Below are 21,770 nucleotides of genomic sequence, written 5' to 3'. Positions count from 1 at the left end.
CACTGCAGACAGCCGTTGACTGCCTTTTTTTGAGCTTAAGTACCTTAGCAACCTCCATGCTTTCGGTATTTATCTCAGTCTTAAGCTAACCTGCCAGTATTATAAATATTTTTTTGTACAGGTCATTTAATTTCTGTAGAAGTATTGGATAAATATTGTTCGTACCCGGTGATTTATATGGCTCAAATTTCCATTTAATTTTGTCCTGGTTTAGCACTTCTTTTACCACACGCCAATTTTTCCTTAGAACCATAAGTCATGGTATCCAGTCAAGTCTGTTGCCATATTTCTAGTGATATCAGTTTTATTTTAGACTCAGTAAAGTGCAACCTAAAAGGTTATTTGAGCGTTTCTTCTCTATTCTAAGTATATACGCCTGATACCTTTTAGAGCAAGGAAATACTTTTATGAGGGTCTTTTGAGACAACTTTATAGAACCTTAATATTTCGGGAACCTGTTTTATCTCTTCGCGATGCCTTCTCATCATTCTATTTTTGCCCTTTTCACTTCCTTATTATCACACTCACCTGATCTTTTGGCAATATTAAAGTTTTTTCTGACTTCTGTGCTATAATTTTGCAAGGTTGCCATTCCACCTACGTACTTTCTTGTTGGAATTCCTTTTTATCAACAGACGGTGGTCTTTGAATGCTGACATAACAACCTCTTAAAATTGTTTGACGACCATGTTTAGGTCCAATTTATGCCTTTAACCCTGCCTGAAAAATATTCCAGGTTATAGTCCTCCTCCTCCTAAGTGCCTTCTCTGTTGGCGATCAATATGGCAAATTTCTCTATGCCCCTTTTATCTTCAATCTTGCCTTCTAATATTACCTGGAGCTGCTCAAATTTTTTTTGATAGTATTGACCAGATGAGGGCGTGTGTTCATTGCTCTCAATACATCTTCATTTGTAGTTCTGCTGGTCTAGCTTATTCTTAGCATTCGGCGGTACATTCACATTTTAAATGAATTTAATTTGTTGACGTCATACTGTTTTAATGTCCAAGTCTCACAGCCATATAGTAATAGAGACCACACATTTTTTAGAGAGAACAATTTAGTGTTCTCAATCTTATTGAAACTGATAGCTTGGGGTTACAGAGCATTTTACGCATATTCATGAAACCAGATCTTGCTATTTCAATGCGTCTTCTAATTTCTTTTGAGTGGTCTAGTTGACTATTTAGTTCTCTGCCTAGGTATATGAAGCTTTGGGAACTATGAACATTTTGGGTACATTTATTTGTATGTTTGTGTAACTGGTTCATGGGGGTTTTTGTGGAATACCAGAATTTTGGTTAATGTCCAAACCCAGTCTGTGACTTTCTTCTGATAATATGTTCATCAATATTTTTAGTTGGTCTTTTGTTTCTGCTAATACTACGGTGTCATCAGCATACTTATATTGTTAATGATGATTCCATTGGCTCTGGCAACTTTAGAGCGATCTTCAAGAGAAGCTCTAATTATATGTTTGGCATATACATTAAATAATAAGCAGGATAACATGCACCCTTGACGCACTCCTCGTTCCATGTTGATGTACTTGGTGTTTCCGTTCTCTGTTCGAACGCATCCTGTGTGGTTACAGTATATATTACTTATGATAGCTATATTGTGTCCGTCCAACCCTACTTCTTTTAGCACCTCAATCAATGTTTCATGTTTTATGCGGTCGAAGGCCTTTCTATAATCGACAAAGCACACATACAGCCGTTTTTGAACCTCAAGATACCTTTCTGTCATCAGTGTCAATCCCATAATTGCTTCTCTAGTGCCTGTACCCTTTCTAAAACCATATTGAGAACGACTCAGGTATTCTTCACACCTATTGTGAATTCGGTTATAAATTATTATTCGCATACAAATCTTAGTGGCATGACTCATTAGGGATACAGTTCGATGGTCTCCACATTTTCTTGCTTTTTGGTTATAATAAACAGTCCAGGTAATAGTAATCATCGTAATGTTGAATTGAGAGAGTTCTATATAGGGTCCTTGCCTTAGTCCTTTACTAGTCCTTCTAAGCCACTATCCTTCATTACATCATTACAAGCCACAATCTTTTTTTGATCTTTTTTTTACAAGACTTTTTAAGATCTATATAATATATAGTTCTAAGTCCCCATGTTCTTTTTCCTAATAGCTGTATTAGACAAAACAGGTTGTCAGAGTAAGCCTTCCTGCATGAGAACTACTTTACTCCCTTATGCATAACTTGATTTTCTATTCTTTCTTTTATAACCTTACTGTAGGTAGATAAAGTCTTTAAATAGAGTGTGTGATAGTTAATACTCTATAGTTGAAGCATTTCCTTATATTGTCTCTTTTTAAATTCATTGTTAATTATAATTTCCTTTACTTTACTTGGTGTTATTGAGTTTTCTTTTTTTAAATTTTTCCTTCTTATTTATTTTTAAGGATTTTGGAGCTTTTTATTCTTTGCTTGCTCTGCTAGCTAGCTACCTATGTTCTGAACTGCTTGTTAAAATTTATTGTACTACGTTTCATATTTGGCCTTTCGCTCTATTTTTTTTTAATCTTTACCTCTTTATCTTTCGTCATTAGCCATGTATTATGTTTCCGTTTCATCTCTTCCATTTGTAAAAAAATTTTGCCCACTTATGTTTTAAACATAATCTTTAATATACTATCTAAATAATATACTATTTAAATAATTTACAAACGTTTGAGCCCATGAGATAAGATTAGTAAATATGTCAGTATTAAAAGTTACATGTAAAGTAACAATCCAAAATAATTACTCCACCAAAGAATTCAGCATAATATTTAACAAATATGTCCAAAACATAGCAAACGTAAATATTGACATAGAATACTAGTAAGAAAATATAAGTAAAATGGCCATATAAGTAGAATGAGAGAATACGAACCAGTAAAACTAGCACCAGCGATTAATCATCTATAAACTAGAAAAAAACTAAAAAGAGATGGAGTCATAATAAAGAAGAAGCTATGTTAAAGCGCCATCGGATTTTTCTCATCGATGTAGCTTTTGGCATTTAAAAACGCATTTTAAGGAAGACAGGTCGGTGTTTTAAGTGAAAAAACTTTTCCAGAGCACTAAAGGTTAATGTTGATAATTTATACTTACAAAACATAAATCGGGATTATATAATATAATCCTTATTTTAATCTTATTTTAAAATAATATGTAGTTGTAAATTTAATAACTTACCTAAAAATTCTCTTCCTGTATTCCAAGCGATAGATTCTAGGTAATGAATGAATTTCAAAAACGTTGGTTCTATACTAGCCAATGTTTTATGCCAATATTCCACAACAAGAGTGTACATTTGAGACCACAAATTTTCCATGTATTGTATTATTGTAACATGAAGATTCTTTATAAAAGTATCGTATTTCTCAACTAATTTGTCTAGACCTATAGTAATGCTTTCAATGGGATCTCCATTAAGTAGTCCATGAATAAAATCTGTTACGTTTTTATAATAAGTTTTAATCTGAAACAATATTTAATGGATGTATTATTGAAATAAACTTTCAAAACAATAAAAAGCAGAATAGTTTTTTCCCATCTTTCATAATTTAAAATCATTAAAATAGAAACTAAAAATTAAACAAAAGAAAACTGTAAAGCGATCATCAACTGTGGAGGTAAAATTGCTTGTATTTGGTCTCGGAGGTAGCAAGGAATGCCCATTCCCCATAGCTTTTACAATCCAACAATCAATTCCAAATCCACAAGGAAACTAAATTCCTGTAGCTGGCTGTATACCATTGTAGCATGTATAAATTTCTTATATTTATCGAATATTTAATGTATAAGATTTATTTGATACGCCCCTGGCTATGTATAAAATTCCTTGAATTTCTTGACGTGTTCCTGCGACATCCAAGAGAAATTTTAACTGTGTAGTTAAATAATTGATATTTACGTTTTAAGTCTACAATCTTGAAAGCCCAGCACCCTTTAGGTCGGTAGGTCAAGTTAAGTTAAGTTAAGTGGGGATTGAAATTTTAAAGACGAAAGATTCGGTGTGTGTAGTCTTCAAAAGCTGGCAATTTTTTTTATGTGGATAGGTGAATTTTATACGCAAATGTAATGTGGCAGTTTTTGTCTAAGTTAACCACCGATTGTTTTGTACTGTATTTTATCTGAGAGATTTGTAAGACGGCATTTCCAAAAGTTTGAGAGGTCCACATGATTTCAAGCAAGAGCGTTTGAGAGGCCGAGCTTAGAAGATTGCAGTTTGTTGTCATCCAGAATAACCCCAAGCCAAATCAGTTCCAACTTCTCAACTACCGTCTATTTTTATATTCCACGGTAAACCAATTCCAGCTTTAGTGGGACACAGTTGTGTTTTTGCAGTGTTTTCGTCCAATTTAGATCCCAAAAACTTTCTTAACCCTGCGGTGCACGGGTTGGGTCTGTCAGGCCCATTCAGTTCTTCTAATATATCTATTCGGTCAGCGAGTCTAAGTACGGTCCTGGCGGTCTAGGTACCTTTCGTCGGCATAGCTAGCTGTAATTCCTCAGTTACGAATGCGCATTGAAGCAATAGTGTCGATGATATATCTGTTTTCGTTCTCTCAGACCCAACCCGTTCCTTAATGTAAGTTTTTTTTTTATGAAAGTACAAAACAAAATTTGCAGTGTGTTGTTTTTAGAGCTTAGCAAAACAATGTATTCTTACGAGAGAGAGGCAAAACATTTGCAACGTCTCTACGAGGAAGTTGCAACCGACCAGGAAGAAAATTATGAAGATGCTAATCATAACTCAGAGTCTGGATTTATCAGACACCGAATTAAATGTACAAGAATGTATTCCATAAGGTAAGTCAAACCAACACCTTTATTACAATACCAAAGATGGAATGAAATGGAATAAGATATGCGGATCACGAAATGTTAGAACTAGACGAGAAAATATCATAAGTTATTCGTGAAGCGAAAAGTTGCAAAACTGAAAAAGAATGCTGGGAACTGTTTTTTAATGACAAAATTATAAAACATATTGTTGAATGCACTAATGTATATATCGAGCGTGTGTCCGTGAGATATAAAGACAGTTCCGATGCGAGGCTAACAAATATATGTGAACTAAAAGCTCTGATTGGTCTGCTTTACTTAGTTGGAGTTTATCGTGGAGGTAGAACTTTAATTTTTGAGTTTTGGGAAAGAAATGGTCGGGCATTGACATATTTCCGGCAACGATGGCTCTCCGCAGATTTCGATTTCTTATGAAGTGCTTACGCCTAGATGATATTCGTACAAGGGACGAACGGACACAAGTAGACAAACTTGCAGCAGTTAGATTCGTATTCGAGGATGTAGTTGAAAATTTTCAAAAATATTATACCATCGGCCAATATGTCACTATCGATGAGATGCTTTTGGGCTTTAGAGGTCGCTGTAGTTTTAGAATGTACCTTCCAAAAAAACCGGGCCGACACGGTCTGAAGGTATTTTCCTTGGTGGATTCTCGCACGTTCTATACTTATCAATTAGAAATATATGCCGGTACACAACCACCAGGTCCATATTCTATCAGTTCTGCAGTCAACGATATGGTTGAGCGGCTTTGCAAACCAATCTCCAGATCCAGCCGGAATGTCACAATGGACAAATGGTTTACATCAATTGAACTCGCATAAAACTTACTGACAAATCATAGTCTAACAATTGTAGGCACCCTACGGAAAAACAAAAGGCATATCCCAACCGAATTTTTAATGAACAATAGACCGCCAAAATCAACTATGTTTGGATTTACCAAAGATATGACAATATTGTCCTATATACCAAAACCAAAAAAACATGTTGTTCTTTTGTCAACCCTACACCATGATGACCAAATCGATCCGACAACGGGTGACGAAAGTTAACCTGAAGCAATAATGTTCTACGAAACTCTACGAAAGGTGGTGCGGACACCGTTGATCAACTTCGAGGTTCCTATACTGTCGCAAGAAATACAAAACGCTGGCCCATGGTCATCTTTTATGGATTGCTTGATGTTGCTGCAATAAATGCATTTGTGATACAGAGAAGTAACACACCGGATCTAAAAACAAGCAAAAGAAAAAGATTTTTTTTTAAAGAACTAGGTCTTCAGTTAGTGATGGACAATATAAAAGCAAGAGCTCAATCTCCTTATTTAGCACGAGATATAAGAGAGCTTGCTGCTAAACTCAGAGTGGTGTTGGACCAGTAGAAGCACCTGCGGAATTGCAAAATAAAAGGGGGCGTTGTGCTTTTTGTAGAGATCGTAAAACTCGCAACATGTGTCACTACTGTAAAAAATTTATTTGCTTAGAACATACAGTAACCGTTTGTTGCATATGCATTGATAAAATGACTGAATAAGTTATATACAAGATGTTCTTTAAACATCTGCCATATTGTAGTATGTAATTTCTTTTATATTTTTAGTTTTAATATTATAATAGCAGTTCATTTTTTTATGTACATGTAAGTTGTCTTTAGTAGTAGTTCTAATATATGCAACGCAAACCTGTTGTTACAAAATTAAACATAAAAAATTCTTAGTTTAATTTTTCGGCTTCTCAGACACAACCAGTTCCTTCGTGTATCAAATTATCACCTGTGCACCGCAGGGTTAAAGGAAATACATCAGCCAGTGATACCAGGTACTTTTTTGTTAAAATTTTCCAAAGTAAAAATAAACAATTTTTCATTAATAAAAAATTTGCTTTCATGACAAACTAAAAAATTGTAATAAATAAACTTATAAGTTTTATGGATTAGCTTATTGTCATATTAGTTTTCTTTAAATAAAGTTAACCGTTAAAATTTAATTAATATTTCAAAAAGTTTTGATATTTCATTTCGACATATGACAGTCAGTATTATCCTATTTTTTGGCAAATGGTACCATAAATTTGAATTGTTTTGTTTGAACTTGAAGGTTAACTTCAATGTAAGCTCCTTTGAAAAATCTAGATATTTTCATTTTATTAATAATTTAAATTCCTATAGTGTCCCCAACGTCTGGAGTTTGTTGTAAACCATTACAGATAGCATCATTGTAAGTTGTTTCTAAATTCTGTTAATTTTATTTGTAACAACTGTTTATGGTGAAGTTATAATAAGTATGTAATGTTTTGCTCTAAACCAAGTGTAGAATTTTTTTTCTTTAAAATAATTTTCACCCTTTTAATATTTTTTTTAGGAAAGAAAAGCCTTCCTTTCCATCCAGCAGGAAGATTCTTGTAAACGACGTCCGTTTTAAATAGTTTAGGAACCTTTTTGTGTTGTGTTGCCCAGAAAATGTATGTAAATATTTTTGATATCTCTTTTTGTAGTTACCCTTTCCAGTCCCTCTTTTATTCACTTACTTACGACCCAGCTCTCCAACGAAACCAAAAGTAGCCGTTTGCAAACATCTTCGTTTGTTTGCTTACCCTGTCTTCAGTCCAGTATTTTCTGTCCCCAGTTTCAACCCTCTATAAGTGATACTCAATGTGGTAGGCAATTTAAACCGCCACACCATGTATCACACAAAATTTATTTAAAAATATTTTTATAAAAGGTATATTATTAAAACCCTATTGGACTATATCACAGAACGTTTTCGAGATTAATATTCTATCATAAGTGCTATCTGAATGTACATGTTTTAAGCCACTAAATACATGGGTAAAAACCCTTTAAATGTAGTTAAATTAACTTTAAGTTACATTATTTAACCTTATAAACTGAGATATATAAGTTACAACAGGAATAGATAACATGGTAAGACTCAACTGGAGGTTGCTAGTCCTGAGACGAATTGTCTACATGGACTTCTTGATAGCAAACTTTTATAAAAGAATCAAACCCTAGTTTTACGTCTACGTCGTATTTTCTAGGCAATGCATGGAGTACAAGGGATGTGCTTCATATAGATAACGAAAGAGGGTGCAAGGTCAGTCTCATGCACCTTAAGAATGAAACAAATCAGCTTAGGGAATAAACCTACAAAAAATTACGATCCTCCAGGTTGTGTGTTGGGCTTAGGACTAACAACCCTATCCTTTAAAAATCTATTTTTACGAGTGTTTAAAGAAGAGAAACCGGACTACGTGATCAAACGACGACGACTAGACGAGAAAAGGATACAGGATTAAGGAACTGCGACATGAAACATCCGATCTCGATACAGGACAGGAGCTCTCTAAAATCTACTTAATAAATTAGATGGACATAGCAGCTTTGAAAGAAATTAGATGGACCGAGCATGGCCGTATAGAAAAAAGAGGCCACACAATGTTCTTCAGCTCTAATGCTTAAAACCATGCACTAGGCATTGGCTTCAGAGTAAATAAAAAAATTAAACACATTATAATAATCTTTCATGCGATTAACCCCAAAATAGATATCCTGAGACAAAACGGTTGTTGTTTTTCCACTTCTTGGAGATCTTTCGATCTGTTTAATTCTGAAGCTGCTCCTGGTTAATTTCCTGGGAGGTAGATTGCCAACTATCCCTCCATCTTTTAGGTGGTTTTCCTGGAGGTCTTGAACCGGGCGGGTTGTTTTCTAGGGCAATTTTTGGGAGTCTATTCTCATCCATTCGTCTTACATAACTCAACCACATCCTTTTACGCTGCCTTCCCCATCTTACAATATCTTGAATTTTGCATTGCTCTCTAACGTTTGTATTTCTCACCCTGTCTCTTCTTGTTTTGCCCACTATTGTTCTTAGGGTTTTCATCTCGGCAACCCTTAGCATGTGCTTAGGTTTGTTGGTATCTTCGCGCACTTCTATGCCATATGTCATGATCGGTCGTATGTAAGTCTTGTAGATTCTAATTTTACTACCTGTGCGCATATACGGATGTGACCAGACTATCTCCCGCAGATATCCCGACAATGCGGATGCTTTGTTGATCTGACTCCTTAGGTCCTTTACTGGGTCGTGTCTGCTTGATATATCTATGCCCAGATATCTGAGTTGCATCACCTGTTTTATGGGGTTGTTCTCAACCACTAACTTACATCTGAGCAAATCTTTTGCTATTGTCATATATTTAGTTTTGTTGGTAGAAATAGTCATATTTAGTTGGCGGCGTATTTAAAACAACTGAAAGAGCTGTCTCTGTAGATCATCTTCTGATTCGACAATAATTGCTGCATTATCTGCGTAACACACCATACCAATTCCTTTGTTGCCCATTTTGTATCCGAGATCGAGAGATATTACGTTGTTTTTTATTTTGCCCATGAGTAGGTTAAACAAGAAGGGGCTTAAACTGTCGCCTTGTCTAATTCCTCGTGTTAGAATATTTTCAGTGAATTGGTCTCCTGCTCTAACTTTGGTTACATTGTTGTTATTTAGGTTATGGACTATCTTTGTTATGTTGGTCGGCGTTTTATTTTCTATTAATATATTTATTATAATAATATCTATTAATATATATATATATTATAATTTTTAATATAATATCTATTAATATATTTAGAATGTCTCCCAGGCGTTTTATTATGAATACTAAATTTGTTACAGACCGCCCTCTAAAACCTTGTTGTTCTTCAGCATTAGTAATTTGCCTTTCCAATTTGTCCTTAAGAATACTTGTTAAAAGTTTCATCGTTGTATTTAAGAGGGTTATTGCTCTGTAGTTTTGTGGGCAAATTTTTTGTCTTTTTTAAATATGGGGATTGTGATGCTCTTATGTCATTCCTCTGGTGCTTCTGTATCGTTTAAGATTTTGATAAATAGTTGTGACAGTTTACTTGCAAGTTCAGGGCCTCCATATTTTAAAAGTTCATTGGGTATATTTGGGTGATTTTCTGTTTTTTAGCTTCCTGATCTTTGGACAAAAAGGATTTTTTTAAATTATAGCCTCTTAAATGTGCATGCCTCTAGGAAGAAATAATCCCTGTTCTTCCTATTCCTCCCTATATCCTAATTCCTATCAAACACAGTCCTCATAAAATAAGCAGTGATTATAGCATTAGAGGAATAAACTTATCAATTTCTCCACATATGGTCTCCACAAATTTAGTTTAAAATAAATTTTGTTTTCGCATGAAAATAGTAAACAACATAATAAAATGATAGATCACGCTATTTTTTAACAAACGCAGCGTCCAAAGGGCTAATGTAGATTTGGACCATTACCAACTACCTAGTATAAAATTAGAGCCAGAATTTCAAATATTAAAAACTAAAAAAATAACTGTAATTTATTGGCCATGTAATTATAAACCCCACTCGTGACGCTCATGTATTGCTAATTATCGCATTAAATTTCTGTTAGGTTACGGTTACAGGTAAAAGATTAGACAGTTGTGTTTGATATTTAGTCAAATAAAGGTTTGTTTTGGGTTCATCCAAGTGTTTTTGTACCAAACATTGCATGGCGACGAGGATAAAAACGTTTTTAAATTGTGTATAAGTGAATACAAAATGTCGAAAGACGGGAAATTAGATTTATCGTTAAATTTGGAATTTAATCCCAGAATTTGTGAATGGAGATGTTAATATTAAAAGAACTATTTTATAATATAAATAGCCTTTTAGAAGAAGCTAATATCTTGGTATCCGACTTGTCCGTGCCTAAAAAACCTGAAGAATGTGAATTCAATGTCATTGTAAAAAGCCTAGATAGCTACTATAACAAAACTGGTTTAGTGTGGGTAGAGAAAGCAAAGCTTTATGGTGCTTCGAAAACAAAAAGTAAAAGTGTACAAGATTGGAGTGTACGTTTAAAAAAACTAGCCGGTACTTGTGAATTTGAAAATGATTTGGAAACGAAATTAACAGATACGTTTTTTTCAAAATATAATGAGGGAAAAGTAAAGAATACGCTATTTGCACTGAAGTCAGATATCACATTTAATAAAGCTATGGAGACAGCACAAATTGAAGAAGCAGCAATAACTGGCATTAACGAAGTAGATAGCAAAACTGTGGTGAAAATGGAACCAGTAGAAGAAAGAGAGATGTGTCAAATAACGAGTGGAAGTTGCAGAAGGAAATATTGCAAGTATCACAGCGTGGGGATGCCAGAACATATCAACAAGAACGGCGATTTAAGGAGACTAGACCTTCAACTTCAGATGTGCAGGACATAGTTCGGATTTTAATCGTGAGTTCAGTGGTAGTGCTCAAAAGTGTTTCCGGTGTGCTAAAAGACATCCGCCTTCAATATGTCCCTATAAGGATTATATCTGCAATTTATGTAACGTTCGAGGACACTTAAAACTGGTATGTAAAAAAAGATTTTGAAATTTATTGGAAGAAGGAACTAAATCATCTGTATTGTGTATATCATCAAATAATGGTCCGCCAATTTATATTGATATTAATGGTAAAGGTAAAATGTTTAAATTTGAATTAGATTCGGGTGCCGCGGTCTCTGTCCTACCTTTTAGTATATATAACAAATATTTTAATACACAACCATTATCTCAAGTTAATGTATCGATATTTAATTTTTCGGGAGGCAAGGTTCATCTTAAGGGCAAAATTAACTTACTAGTAACTTTTTCAAAACAAACAAATAATTTGGATTTTTATGTCATGCATCAAGAATCTCCAGCTTTGCTAGGTAAAAATTTTATTAGGTGTTATAATATGGGTTTCAGGGAATTAAATTTTATTGAAGCAAATAAAAATAATGAAATAATGGGGTGGTTAATGAAAGATTTTCCCACTGTAGTTTCTGACAAATTGGACACATTTAATGAATTTCAGTTAAAATTTAATATTAAACCAGATGCTAGACCTAAATTGTTTAAACCCAGAGTGGTTCCTTTTTCTTTAAGAAACAAGGTAGAGATGGAATTAGATAAAATGGTCCAGGAGGGCATTATATCTGCAGTTGAATTTTCTGAATGGGGAACACCCATAGTACCGATTTTAAAAAATGATGGAGGTGTTAGGATTTGTGGTGATTTCAAAATAACTATTAATCCTTTTATCGAAGCGGATAAATATCCGTTACCACGGATCGATGATTTATTTGCTAAGTTACAGGGTGGTCAAGAGTTTTCTTAAATTGACCTGAGTAAAGCTTATCAGCAAGTTGTGATTCATCCAGATTTTCGGAAATATACGGTTATTAGTACTCATAAGGGATTATTTGCATTTAATCGGCTACCGTATGGAGTTGTATCAGGTTCATCCCAGTTCCAACGTATTATGGAACAAATATTTCTCAATATGCCAAGTATATCTATTTTTTTAGACGATATTCTAATTACATGAAGGAATAGGGAAGAACACACTAATAATTTGTGTAAAGTTTTAGCGATTTTACAAGAATGTGGTCTTACAGTAAAAAAGGAAAAATGTAACAATAAAACACTGAAAACTTTGTTTTCAAAACTTCCACAAATTTTTATTTTAAATTCTTATCACTACAGCTGTTTCGGCAGATTGCCTTTCTCAAGTGATCTGTTTTGGCATGGGTTTACACTTTATAGTCTCTAATGAAATAAGTTGAGGAGGGGAGAACTGTTTGTCTCAAGCTGGTCATTCAGAATTATATCTGTGTTTTTTAATTTGTTGATTTCCATAGATTCTAACAAAGGTAGCTTAAGGCCTTTATTTTGAATGTGTAGAATTTTAAATTCGTCATCAAAAGAATGATTATGATCTAGAAGGTGAAGTGCGTATGTAGAATCTGTTTTTCTATTATTGAAAGCCCTTTTATGTTCTGCTATTCGTTTATTAAAATTTCTACCTGTTTGACCAATGTAAGTTTTTGGGCAGTCGCCACATTTAAGTTTGTCGACTGCCCAAAAACTTACATTGGTCAAACAGGTAGAAATTTTAATAAACGAATAGCAGAACATAAAAGGGCTTTCAATAATAGAAAAACAGATTCTACATACACACTTCACCTTCTAGATCATAATCATTCTTTTGATGACGAATTTAAAATTCTACACATTCAAAATAAAGGCCTTAAGCTATCTTTGTTAGAATCTATGGAAATCAACAAATTAAAAAACACAGATATAATTCTGAATGACCAGCTTGAGACAAACAGTTCTCCCCTCCTCAACTTATTTCATTAGAGACTATAAAGTGTAAACCCATGCCAAAACAGATCACTTGAGAAAGGCAATCTGCCGAAACAGCTGTAGTGATAAGAATTTAAAATAAAAATTTGTGGAAGTTTTGAAAACAAAGTTTTCAGTGTTTTATTGTTACATAAAATGAATTTCCATCAAGTAACGGTCGAATCCATCAATTATTTAAAAAGGAAAAATGTACGTTTTTCGCGAAATCAGTATCTTATCTTGGATTTATAATTGATAAAAGGGGCTTGCATAAAAGTCAAGATAAAATTCGGGCTATTGAGGAAATCAGAGAACCTGCGAATGTGACACAACTAAAATCGTTTTTGGGAAGTATAAATTATTATAATCGATTCATTCCAAATCTCCCAAACATTGTTCATTGTTTATATAAGCTTTTAAAACAAAATGTAGTTTGGCGCTGGGATGAAGAATGTCAATTAGTTTTTGACACTATTAAACAAATGTTAGCTTCAGATCTAGTATTAGTTCATTACGATCCAAACTTTGACGGTTGATAGTTCAGATTATGGGATCGGAGCTGTGCTGTCACATAGTTTTAAAGATGGTAGCGAGTAACCAATCTATTTTGCTAGTAGAACGCTCAGCGATACTGAAAAGGCTTATTCGACTCTAGATAAAGAAGCAACGGCTATAGTGTGGAGAATCAAACATTTCTACCAATTTTTATATGGGAAGAAGTTCAATTTAATCACAGATAACAAGGCGTTAGTGTCCATTTTTGGCCCTAAAATGGGATACCGGTTACGGCGCCCAATAGATTTCAGCGATATGCAGTATTTTTAAGTGGTTTCAATTTTATTATAAAGCATATATCGACACAAAAAAATGTAGCAGGCTCTTTAAGTAGATTGCCTTCAAATAAGTCTATAAGGCTAGATTCTTCTAAGTTTATTATAGAGGAAACTGTTAATTTAAATTATTTAGTAGAAAGCGAAGAAATTCCTATTAATGTGAATGATATAAGGAAATAAACAGAATTAGATTTGACTTTGTCTCGCGTAACTAAATATGTTACGGCCAAATAGCCAACAAATGTTGAATTAGAAATTAAACCCTACTTCCTTAAACGAAATGAAATATCTATTGAAGATGGCGTCTTATTGTGGGGACAAAGAGTAATTGTTCTTAGTAAACTACGAAATAAATTATTGAATGAATTGCATACAGCTCACTTAGCTATACTTAAAATGAAATTATTAGCTAGGTCTCATATTTGTTGGCCATCATTTAATATAGAAATTGAATTGCAAGAATTGCATTCCTTGTCAGAGCATGCAGGCAGATCCACCTAAGGTTCCTTTGCGCGGCTGGAGCATTCCTCAAAATATTTGGTCACGCATGCACATAGATTTTGCCGAAACACGAAAAACTAATTTTCTTATAATTTTGGATGCTTTTTCTAATGGGTGGAAGTTTGTCCAATGTCTTCAATCACCTCAATGGCTACGATTGCTAAACTTAGGGAGTGTTTTGCTCGTTATGGTTTACAGGAAGTACTTGTCAGCGATAACGGCTTGCAGCTAACATCGTAAGAATTTAAACATTTTACTTTAATTAATGATATTAAACATATAACAATACCTCCTTTTTCAGCACATTGCAACGGTGATGCTAAAAATAGCGTTAAAACAGTCAAGCATTTTTTGTTAAAAGATATTGATCAAAAAAATATTAATTTATAATTGTCTAAATTTTTATTAACATATAGAAACACAGTGCACCTGTCGACAGGTACTTCTTCCACTAAGATATTTTTTGAAAGGACATTGCGAACGCGTCTAGATTTAATTAAACCTGGTGATTTATAAAAACAATCAAACCCAGTTGATGTAACACAAATTAGACGTAACTTGATGCAGGCGCAAGACAATAATAAGAAATATTATAGAGGGAGGAGACAGGTAGAGTTTATAGTGGGAGATATCGTTTTAGATTATAGAAACACCAAGGTGTCGTGGTGCAAAGCAAAGATTTTACGAATTTTAGGTAGAAGAGCATATTTGGTAAATCCGTTAGGTAGAAAACTTACGTGGAAAAGACATTGTAATCAAATTAAAATAGCTTTTAATAGTAATTTAGAAGGTATTACATTTGCGGACACGATGCACGATAGTTCAGAGGAAAATAATATTCAAAATAACGAGGAAAATGTTATCCAAGCCGGCACAAAATCAACAGGAAATCTAGGTGGGGTGCCTCAGCTAGACTCTCAAAATGATAGTGATGTTATCCAAGAATCAGGCGTCCCACATAGACGTGCAATAAGATCTAGAAAAGAACCAAAATGTTTTGAATTCGAAATATAGTATTTAGAAGTTTAGTTTTGTTGTGTTCCTAAATTTAGTTATAAGTAGAATTTTAGGGTGAGGTGATGTAATGTATTGGCCATGTAATTATAAACCCCACTCGCGACGCTCATGTATTTCTAATTATCGCATTATATTTCAGTTAGGTTACAGGTAAAAGAATAGACAGTTGTGTTTGATATGTAATTAATTAATGGTTTATTTTTTTTATATACGAGAACATAAACAAATACTCGGAAAACGTTGGGGAAATAAAAAAATAGGTAAACGCAACAGCAGGACAATGGATTAGTAAAGAATGTCGTCATATAACAGAAACAAAATATTACCGACAATTACAACAACGGTATAGTACACGATAAGTATAATAAGAATATGGAGGAGAAAAGAGCAGAAAATTCATTGACAAAAAAAAAAGAAAAATATAGAAAAAGAACTCCAAAATATAGGAGACGTAAGACAACAGAAATTAGAAAATTCAATTAAATACTTAATAAAAGTAGAACAGATTATAAATCAACATTAACAATTATGTGCAGAGGAAAAAACATAGTAACAGAACAAAGTGAAATATTAAAAGTATAGAGATAATTGAGGGTCCTAGTAAAAAAGTCGGCAATCTCCACTTTTTGCCAAAATTGAGTTAGTTACATTAAATTACTCGTATTTTAAAACCATATACAAAAATAAAGAGAATAAGAATCAAAAACGTCATTATTCGCCTATAAAATAGCATATAAATGTAACCTAAGAATCAAACACGTCAATCTCCACGAAAGATTTATAATCAAAGTCGGCAATGTCCTCTTTGACTAATGAGAATCTTCGCTGCAACCATGTGGTATACTACTAGGACACGGCTAGAGTCGTTATCGTTTATTGTAGTATTATAAAATGGAAACTATTACAACTTCTGTTGAAAACAACAAAGCTCGCAAACGAATTCGCAATCCGTCCACAAAATATGCGGAAAAAAATGAGGTAAGTACGTTCTTTAAATTTTAGTTGTATGTCTTACTCTAAAGATTAGGTTTAAGAGCAGACCCGGATTCAGATTTTATTTATATTTTTTTGATTTATTTTATTATTAAAATTATTTTACTATCCTTGTGGGATCAGTACTCACCGGAGGGACCACCGACGTTCGGATACAATTAGCGTCTCTTCGTAAAGACAATGACGTCGACTTTTCAGACATTTACTCAACACACACACAAACTACACATACTACACACTACACTAGATATCTGATTGTAAAATTAACTGTACCGTGCCAATGACCATTAAAAAAAACTATTTTACTTATGAAAAACTAATAAAAAAAAAAGAATGATTTGCTCAAGCTACTGTTAATTTTATAAGATCAATATTACAAATATTTCTTGAAAAACGGTATCTTTTCAGGTAGTCTTCATCACAGTTACCATAAGTCCCTACTTGCTATCACAAAACGAAGGTCTGTCAATGTTCTTCTCTAACAATGAGAGATATCAAGTGTTTTAATGATATGTTTTATGCAGCTAAGGACAAGATTAGACAAAATTTCTTTATTATAAAATTGTGTACAGTAACTACCTAAACGTCGCCGTCCAAAAATCTCCAGACATAAAGCAAAAACAACGTTTGTGAAATGCTTTGTAAGGAATGGTGTAATGAAGCAAAATATTCAAGTGTGCCACAAAGCCTTTTTAAACATACTAAATATTACGAAACATCGCCTCACATACATTATGAAATCATTTTTAAAAACAGGAGAAGCACCTACGGAAAAAAGAAGGGGTGACAGAAAAACTGCAAATTTTAAAGTAAAACAAGAATCAGTTCAAAAATTTTTTTAAAATTTGAAAACTATTGAATCGCGTTACTATCACTCTTCCACAAGTACACGATACGTTTCTTCCGATTTGTCAATACAAAAGTTGTTCCAAATGTGTATTATTCAATGTTCTCCCGAGGAGAGAGTAAAACTATCATACTTTAGAATGATTTTTAATACTAAGTATAACCTTAGCTTTAGTACTTCCCGTACGGATGTGTGTTTTATTTGCATTAAGTTTGCAGAAAAAATTAAAACATCTGTAGATGAAGAAAAGAAGAAAAAATTTATTGTTGAAAGAAAAATTCATAAGCTAAGGGCTAATGCATTTTTTGAGTTGCTTAAAGAGTCACGAGATGATTTGATATAACACTAACTTTCGATTGTCAAAAAAACCTTGTACTTCCTAAGATCCCCAACCAAAGTGCCTACTACTCTAGGCAACTGTATTTGTATAATTTTACCATAGTCCAGCGAACCTCTCAATCAAAACTTACTCAAAAATGTTTTTTCGTATTATTGGACAAAAGAAGAATTTCGAAAAGGTTCCTACGAAATTTCTTCCTCCGCTTTTGACAGGCTTAACGAAATTGATTTTCACTCTAAAGTAACCACCACTAGGCTAATGGCAGATGACTGCAGTGGTCAAAATAAGAACACTGCGTTAATTGGAAAGTGTTGCAAATGGCTTTCATCAAGACAACCAAAACATGTACAAAACATCGATGTAATTTTTCCGGTGGTAGGCCATTCTTTCTTGCCAGCTGATAGGGTCTTTGGTAATATTGAGAAATATATTAAAAAACTGGAAGTTATATCGCACCCAAAAACGTGTTTGGAATTGTTTTAAAAATAGCTACCGTTACTCACTTAGGGCAAAATTGCAAAGTGTTTAATTGGTAAGAAACAATCTCAAGTGTTTTTAGACCCACTGGTACATGGCATTTTTCTTTTAAAAATACAGTGCTTTTTCTGTATTTTTTTTACTGGATTTATTACCATTGGAAGTATTACCATTAGAGGAGAAATTAATTACAGAAATGATTTGCAAACATTTACAAGTGTTTTAAAGAAAGGTTGTACGGTCTATATGATTGACCCCGTTATTATAGATAGTGGTCTGCAAAAAGTAAATTCACTTAATAATAATAGCGTTTAATAATAATAATAATGTCGTTTATTGTCCAACAGCATCTATTTATAGGACAAAATACAATACTAAAGTTAAATGAAATATTAATAATTCATGGGTACTAACTAAATAACACATTTTTCGAGTATTTTACCTTAACATAAAGAAACTACTCAATCACCTAGGTAGATCTCAGCCATCCTAGTAAGCTTCTTTAAACTGCAGTGAAATATATCGCAGTAAGCACTTACGGAATTATAATAGTTGCACATGAGAAATAGAGAAGAATTTAACATAAGATTAGTTCTAGCTTGTGTATTTCTGAACGTAATCTAATTAATTTCTCACTGGATAAGATGGAACGTTAAAATTTATTTGTCAAAGAATATCAGGGCAGTCAATGAGATTGTGTAGTAGCTTGTACAGGAATATTAGGGAGGCATTAATTCGTCTAGATTCTAATGATACTACGTCCAAACCGCTACACAACTCACTATTGCTGATGCCCCTCTTGGGATATATGCCGTTAATTTTGAAAGACAAAAATTTTAAAAATTTACGCTGCACCTGCTCTATAATTTGGATATGTATATCATAAAAAGGTGACCAAATGATAGAGGCATATTCCAGTTTATAGCGTACAAAAGTGTAATAAAGTAATTTAATTGCCTTAGTATTAGTGATATTTCGACTATTTCTAGTTATGAATCCCTAAGGTTTAAGTGCTTCTTTAAATTTTAAATTAACATGTTCAACAAAGGTGAGTTTATAATCAAATGTAACTCCAAGGTCTTTAATTTTATTCAAACGTTCAAGTTCATTGCCGTCGATAATAACTTAAGCTTAAAGATGTTGATAAACTTTTCACCAAGAACTTTGGAAATACTTGAAGAACTATGGAAGAACTCAATTTTTTGAATATATCATCTTCAATAATAATCAACTAGAGCAGCGAGCAATTTAGCAAGGAAGTGCTGATGCAGTTTCAGATACTGAAGAAATAGAAGAAGCAATTTGTGAGTTTTTTGAAGAACTTCCTTCTATTTTAATATAATAATATACACTCAGGTGCAAAAAAATCGACCCATTCCTTATTTCTTATTTATTTGAAGTTGTATAATTTTAGAGACATTAAATTACGTATGTAAATTTAAGTGTACCCGCGTATACGAGAAATAAAACAATATTTTTAATATTGCTTTTTATATTTCTTAAAACAAATTGGTATTTCAGGTTTTTGTCAAAAAGGGTCTAAAGCAAGTAGATATTTATTGAATGTTATTTTTAATTCAACAACCATACTAGTGTAGTGATTTTATTTTCAAAAACGTATTATATTTTTATTTAATTATCCTTCCTAAATGTCTCTAACTCTGACAGATGCTGCAAGGGCGCTGACTTTAGTTCAAGATGGTCGTAGCCAATATTATGCAGCTGAAATGTTGGGTGTTAGTTCAAAGAGCAGTTCGGCGTTTTAGCGACACCGGTAACTTCACAAAAAGACCAGGATCAGGTCGTAGAAGGATAACATCCGAAAGACATGATCGATTTCTATTCTCATCATGTTTGAGAAATCGGCATCTAACTTCAGTTGAACTGGCAAATCGTCTGAGCGAAGTGAGAAATGTGGATGTAAGCAGATGGACAGTTCGTCGACGACTTGTGGAAGGTAATTTATTATCCAGAAGGCCAGCCCTATCTCCAATACTATCCACAGAACATCGCAGAGCTCGCCTTGCTTTTTCAAGAGAACATGAAAACTGGAGTGATGCAGACTGGAGAAATGTATTGTTCTCAGATGAGTCCACATTTTGTCTAAGGTCACCAGACGGCGGAGAAAGGGTTTGGAGAAGACACGGAGAGCGATATTTTCAATGTAATATTGCGGAAAGAATAAGTTATCGGGGGGGCTCCGTTATGGTTTGGGCTGGTATCAGTTCAGAAGCCCATACTGATTTAGTTATTGTAGATAGAGGTTCTATGACTGCTGCAAGATACATAACAAGTATTTTAGATCAGCATGTGGTACCTTTTGCTCCTTTCATTGGACCTAATTTTATTTTTATGGACAACAACGCGCGTCCTTACCCTGCTAGAATCGTCAACCAATATATAGAGGAGGTGGGAATTGTCCGAGAATTACCCCATCCAAACAACTTGGCTGAACTTACAGCGGCTCTTCAAAAAATATGGGACCAATTGGATCAATTTGATATCCAGAGGTTAATTACCCTGTTATAAGGGCTCGAGGGAGAAACACTAGATATTGATTTATTATCAATGTTTTTCTTAATTTCAGAAAGTTTTGAATATTCTTGTATTTTTGAGTTTTGGCGTATGTTTCTATAAATAAATGATTTTTTTGGATAATCTGTAAAAATTATTTTAATCTAACATATACTTTTACATATATACCTGATTTAAAACTAATATCTTCAAACGTTTTCTTTTTTTAGCAAATAATACCCATGGATCGATTTTTTTGCACCTGAGTGTATAATATTTTTGTTCTTAAATTACATAATTTTGAAAACAAAATGTTGCTGTTTTCTTTTTATGAGCTGTCATAAATAAAATTATCGGAAAAACTCTCCAAGGTAAAAACCTTTTATTTGTCATAATGCCTAGATGTCAAAATGCCTAGATCCTCGTGACCTGAACAAGGCATTGGAACGGGAATTTTGTATAATACCTACTGTGGATGAGATTCGGTCAATGTTACAGGGTAAGTCATTTTTTACAGTTCTAGATTTTAAGGAGGGTTTTTACCAAGTAGAATTGGATGAGCAATCCAGTAATGTATGTGCTTTTGGCACTATATTTGGCACATATAAATTTTGCTGCCTGCCATTTGGTCTTAACATAGCACCTGAATACTTGCAGAAATTAAATTCTGAAAATTTTGCAGATATTCCAGGTTGTATAGTCTACTTCGATGATCTATTAATTTGTGGTGAGTCACTAGAAGAGCATAATAATACACTAAATAAGGTATTAGATAGGGCTAGAGAACTAAATGTGAAATTTAACCCAAACAAAATACAATATTGCGTTGAAAGTGTTAGATACTTGGGTCATATCTTTGATAAAGATGGGATGAGAGCTGACAACAAAAAAGTAGAAGCGATAAGAAGATTGAAGGATCCGGAAAATAAAAAGGAATTACAACAAATTTTGGGAATGGTAAATTATTTAAGGGCATTCATTCCAAACTTGTCAGAGATCTCCACGCCCTTAAGAGAACTCTTAAAAAAAGGAATGCATGGGTATGGACATATAGACATTCTGATGCACTAAATAAATAAAAGAAGTAATTATGTCGTGTGCTTGCCAATTTCAATGAGAAGTTACCAACCGTGATACAGACTGACTGTAGTAGTAATGGCTTGGGGTGCTGTCTCTTACAGAATAACAGACAGTAGCATTTGCATCTAGGGCGCTAACGACAGCAGAGTCAAATATGAGTCA

General features: G+C 33.5%; 1 protein-coding gene across 2 annotated transcripts in view; it reads right to left on the bottom strand.

The window, feature by feature from the left end:
• Apoltp (Apolipoprotein lipid transfer particle) overlaps nt 1-21,770 on the bottom strand; it is a 1,459,665-nt gene that overhangs the window by 343,849 nt on the left and 1,094,046 nt on the right. For both annotated transcript variants that reach the window (XM_072546518.1, XM_072546519.1), the window contains one exon: nt 3,203-3,488. In XM_072546518.1, the coding sequence (XP_072402619.1) occupies nt 3,203-3,488 (286 nt within the window). The remainder of the gene's footprint in view (nt 1-3,202; nt 3,489-21,770) is intronic.

This window comes from Diabrotica undecimpunctata, chromosome 10 (genome assembly GCF_040954645.1).
Source record: "Diabrotica undecimpunctata isolate CICGRU chromosome 10, icDiaUnde3, whole genome shotgun sequence".
NCBI lineage: Eukaryota > Metazoa > Arthropoda > Insecta > Coleoptera > Chrysomelidae > Diabrotica > Diabrotica undecimpunctata.
The sequence above is the reverse complement of the archived record's forward strand: the minus strand, read 5'-3'. Positions and strand labels throughout refer to the sequence as shown.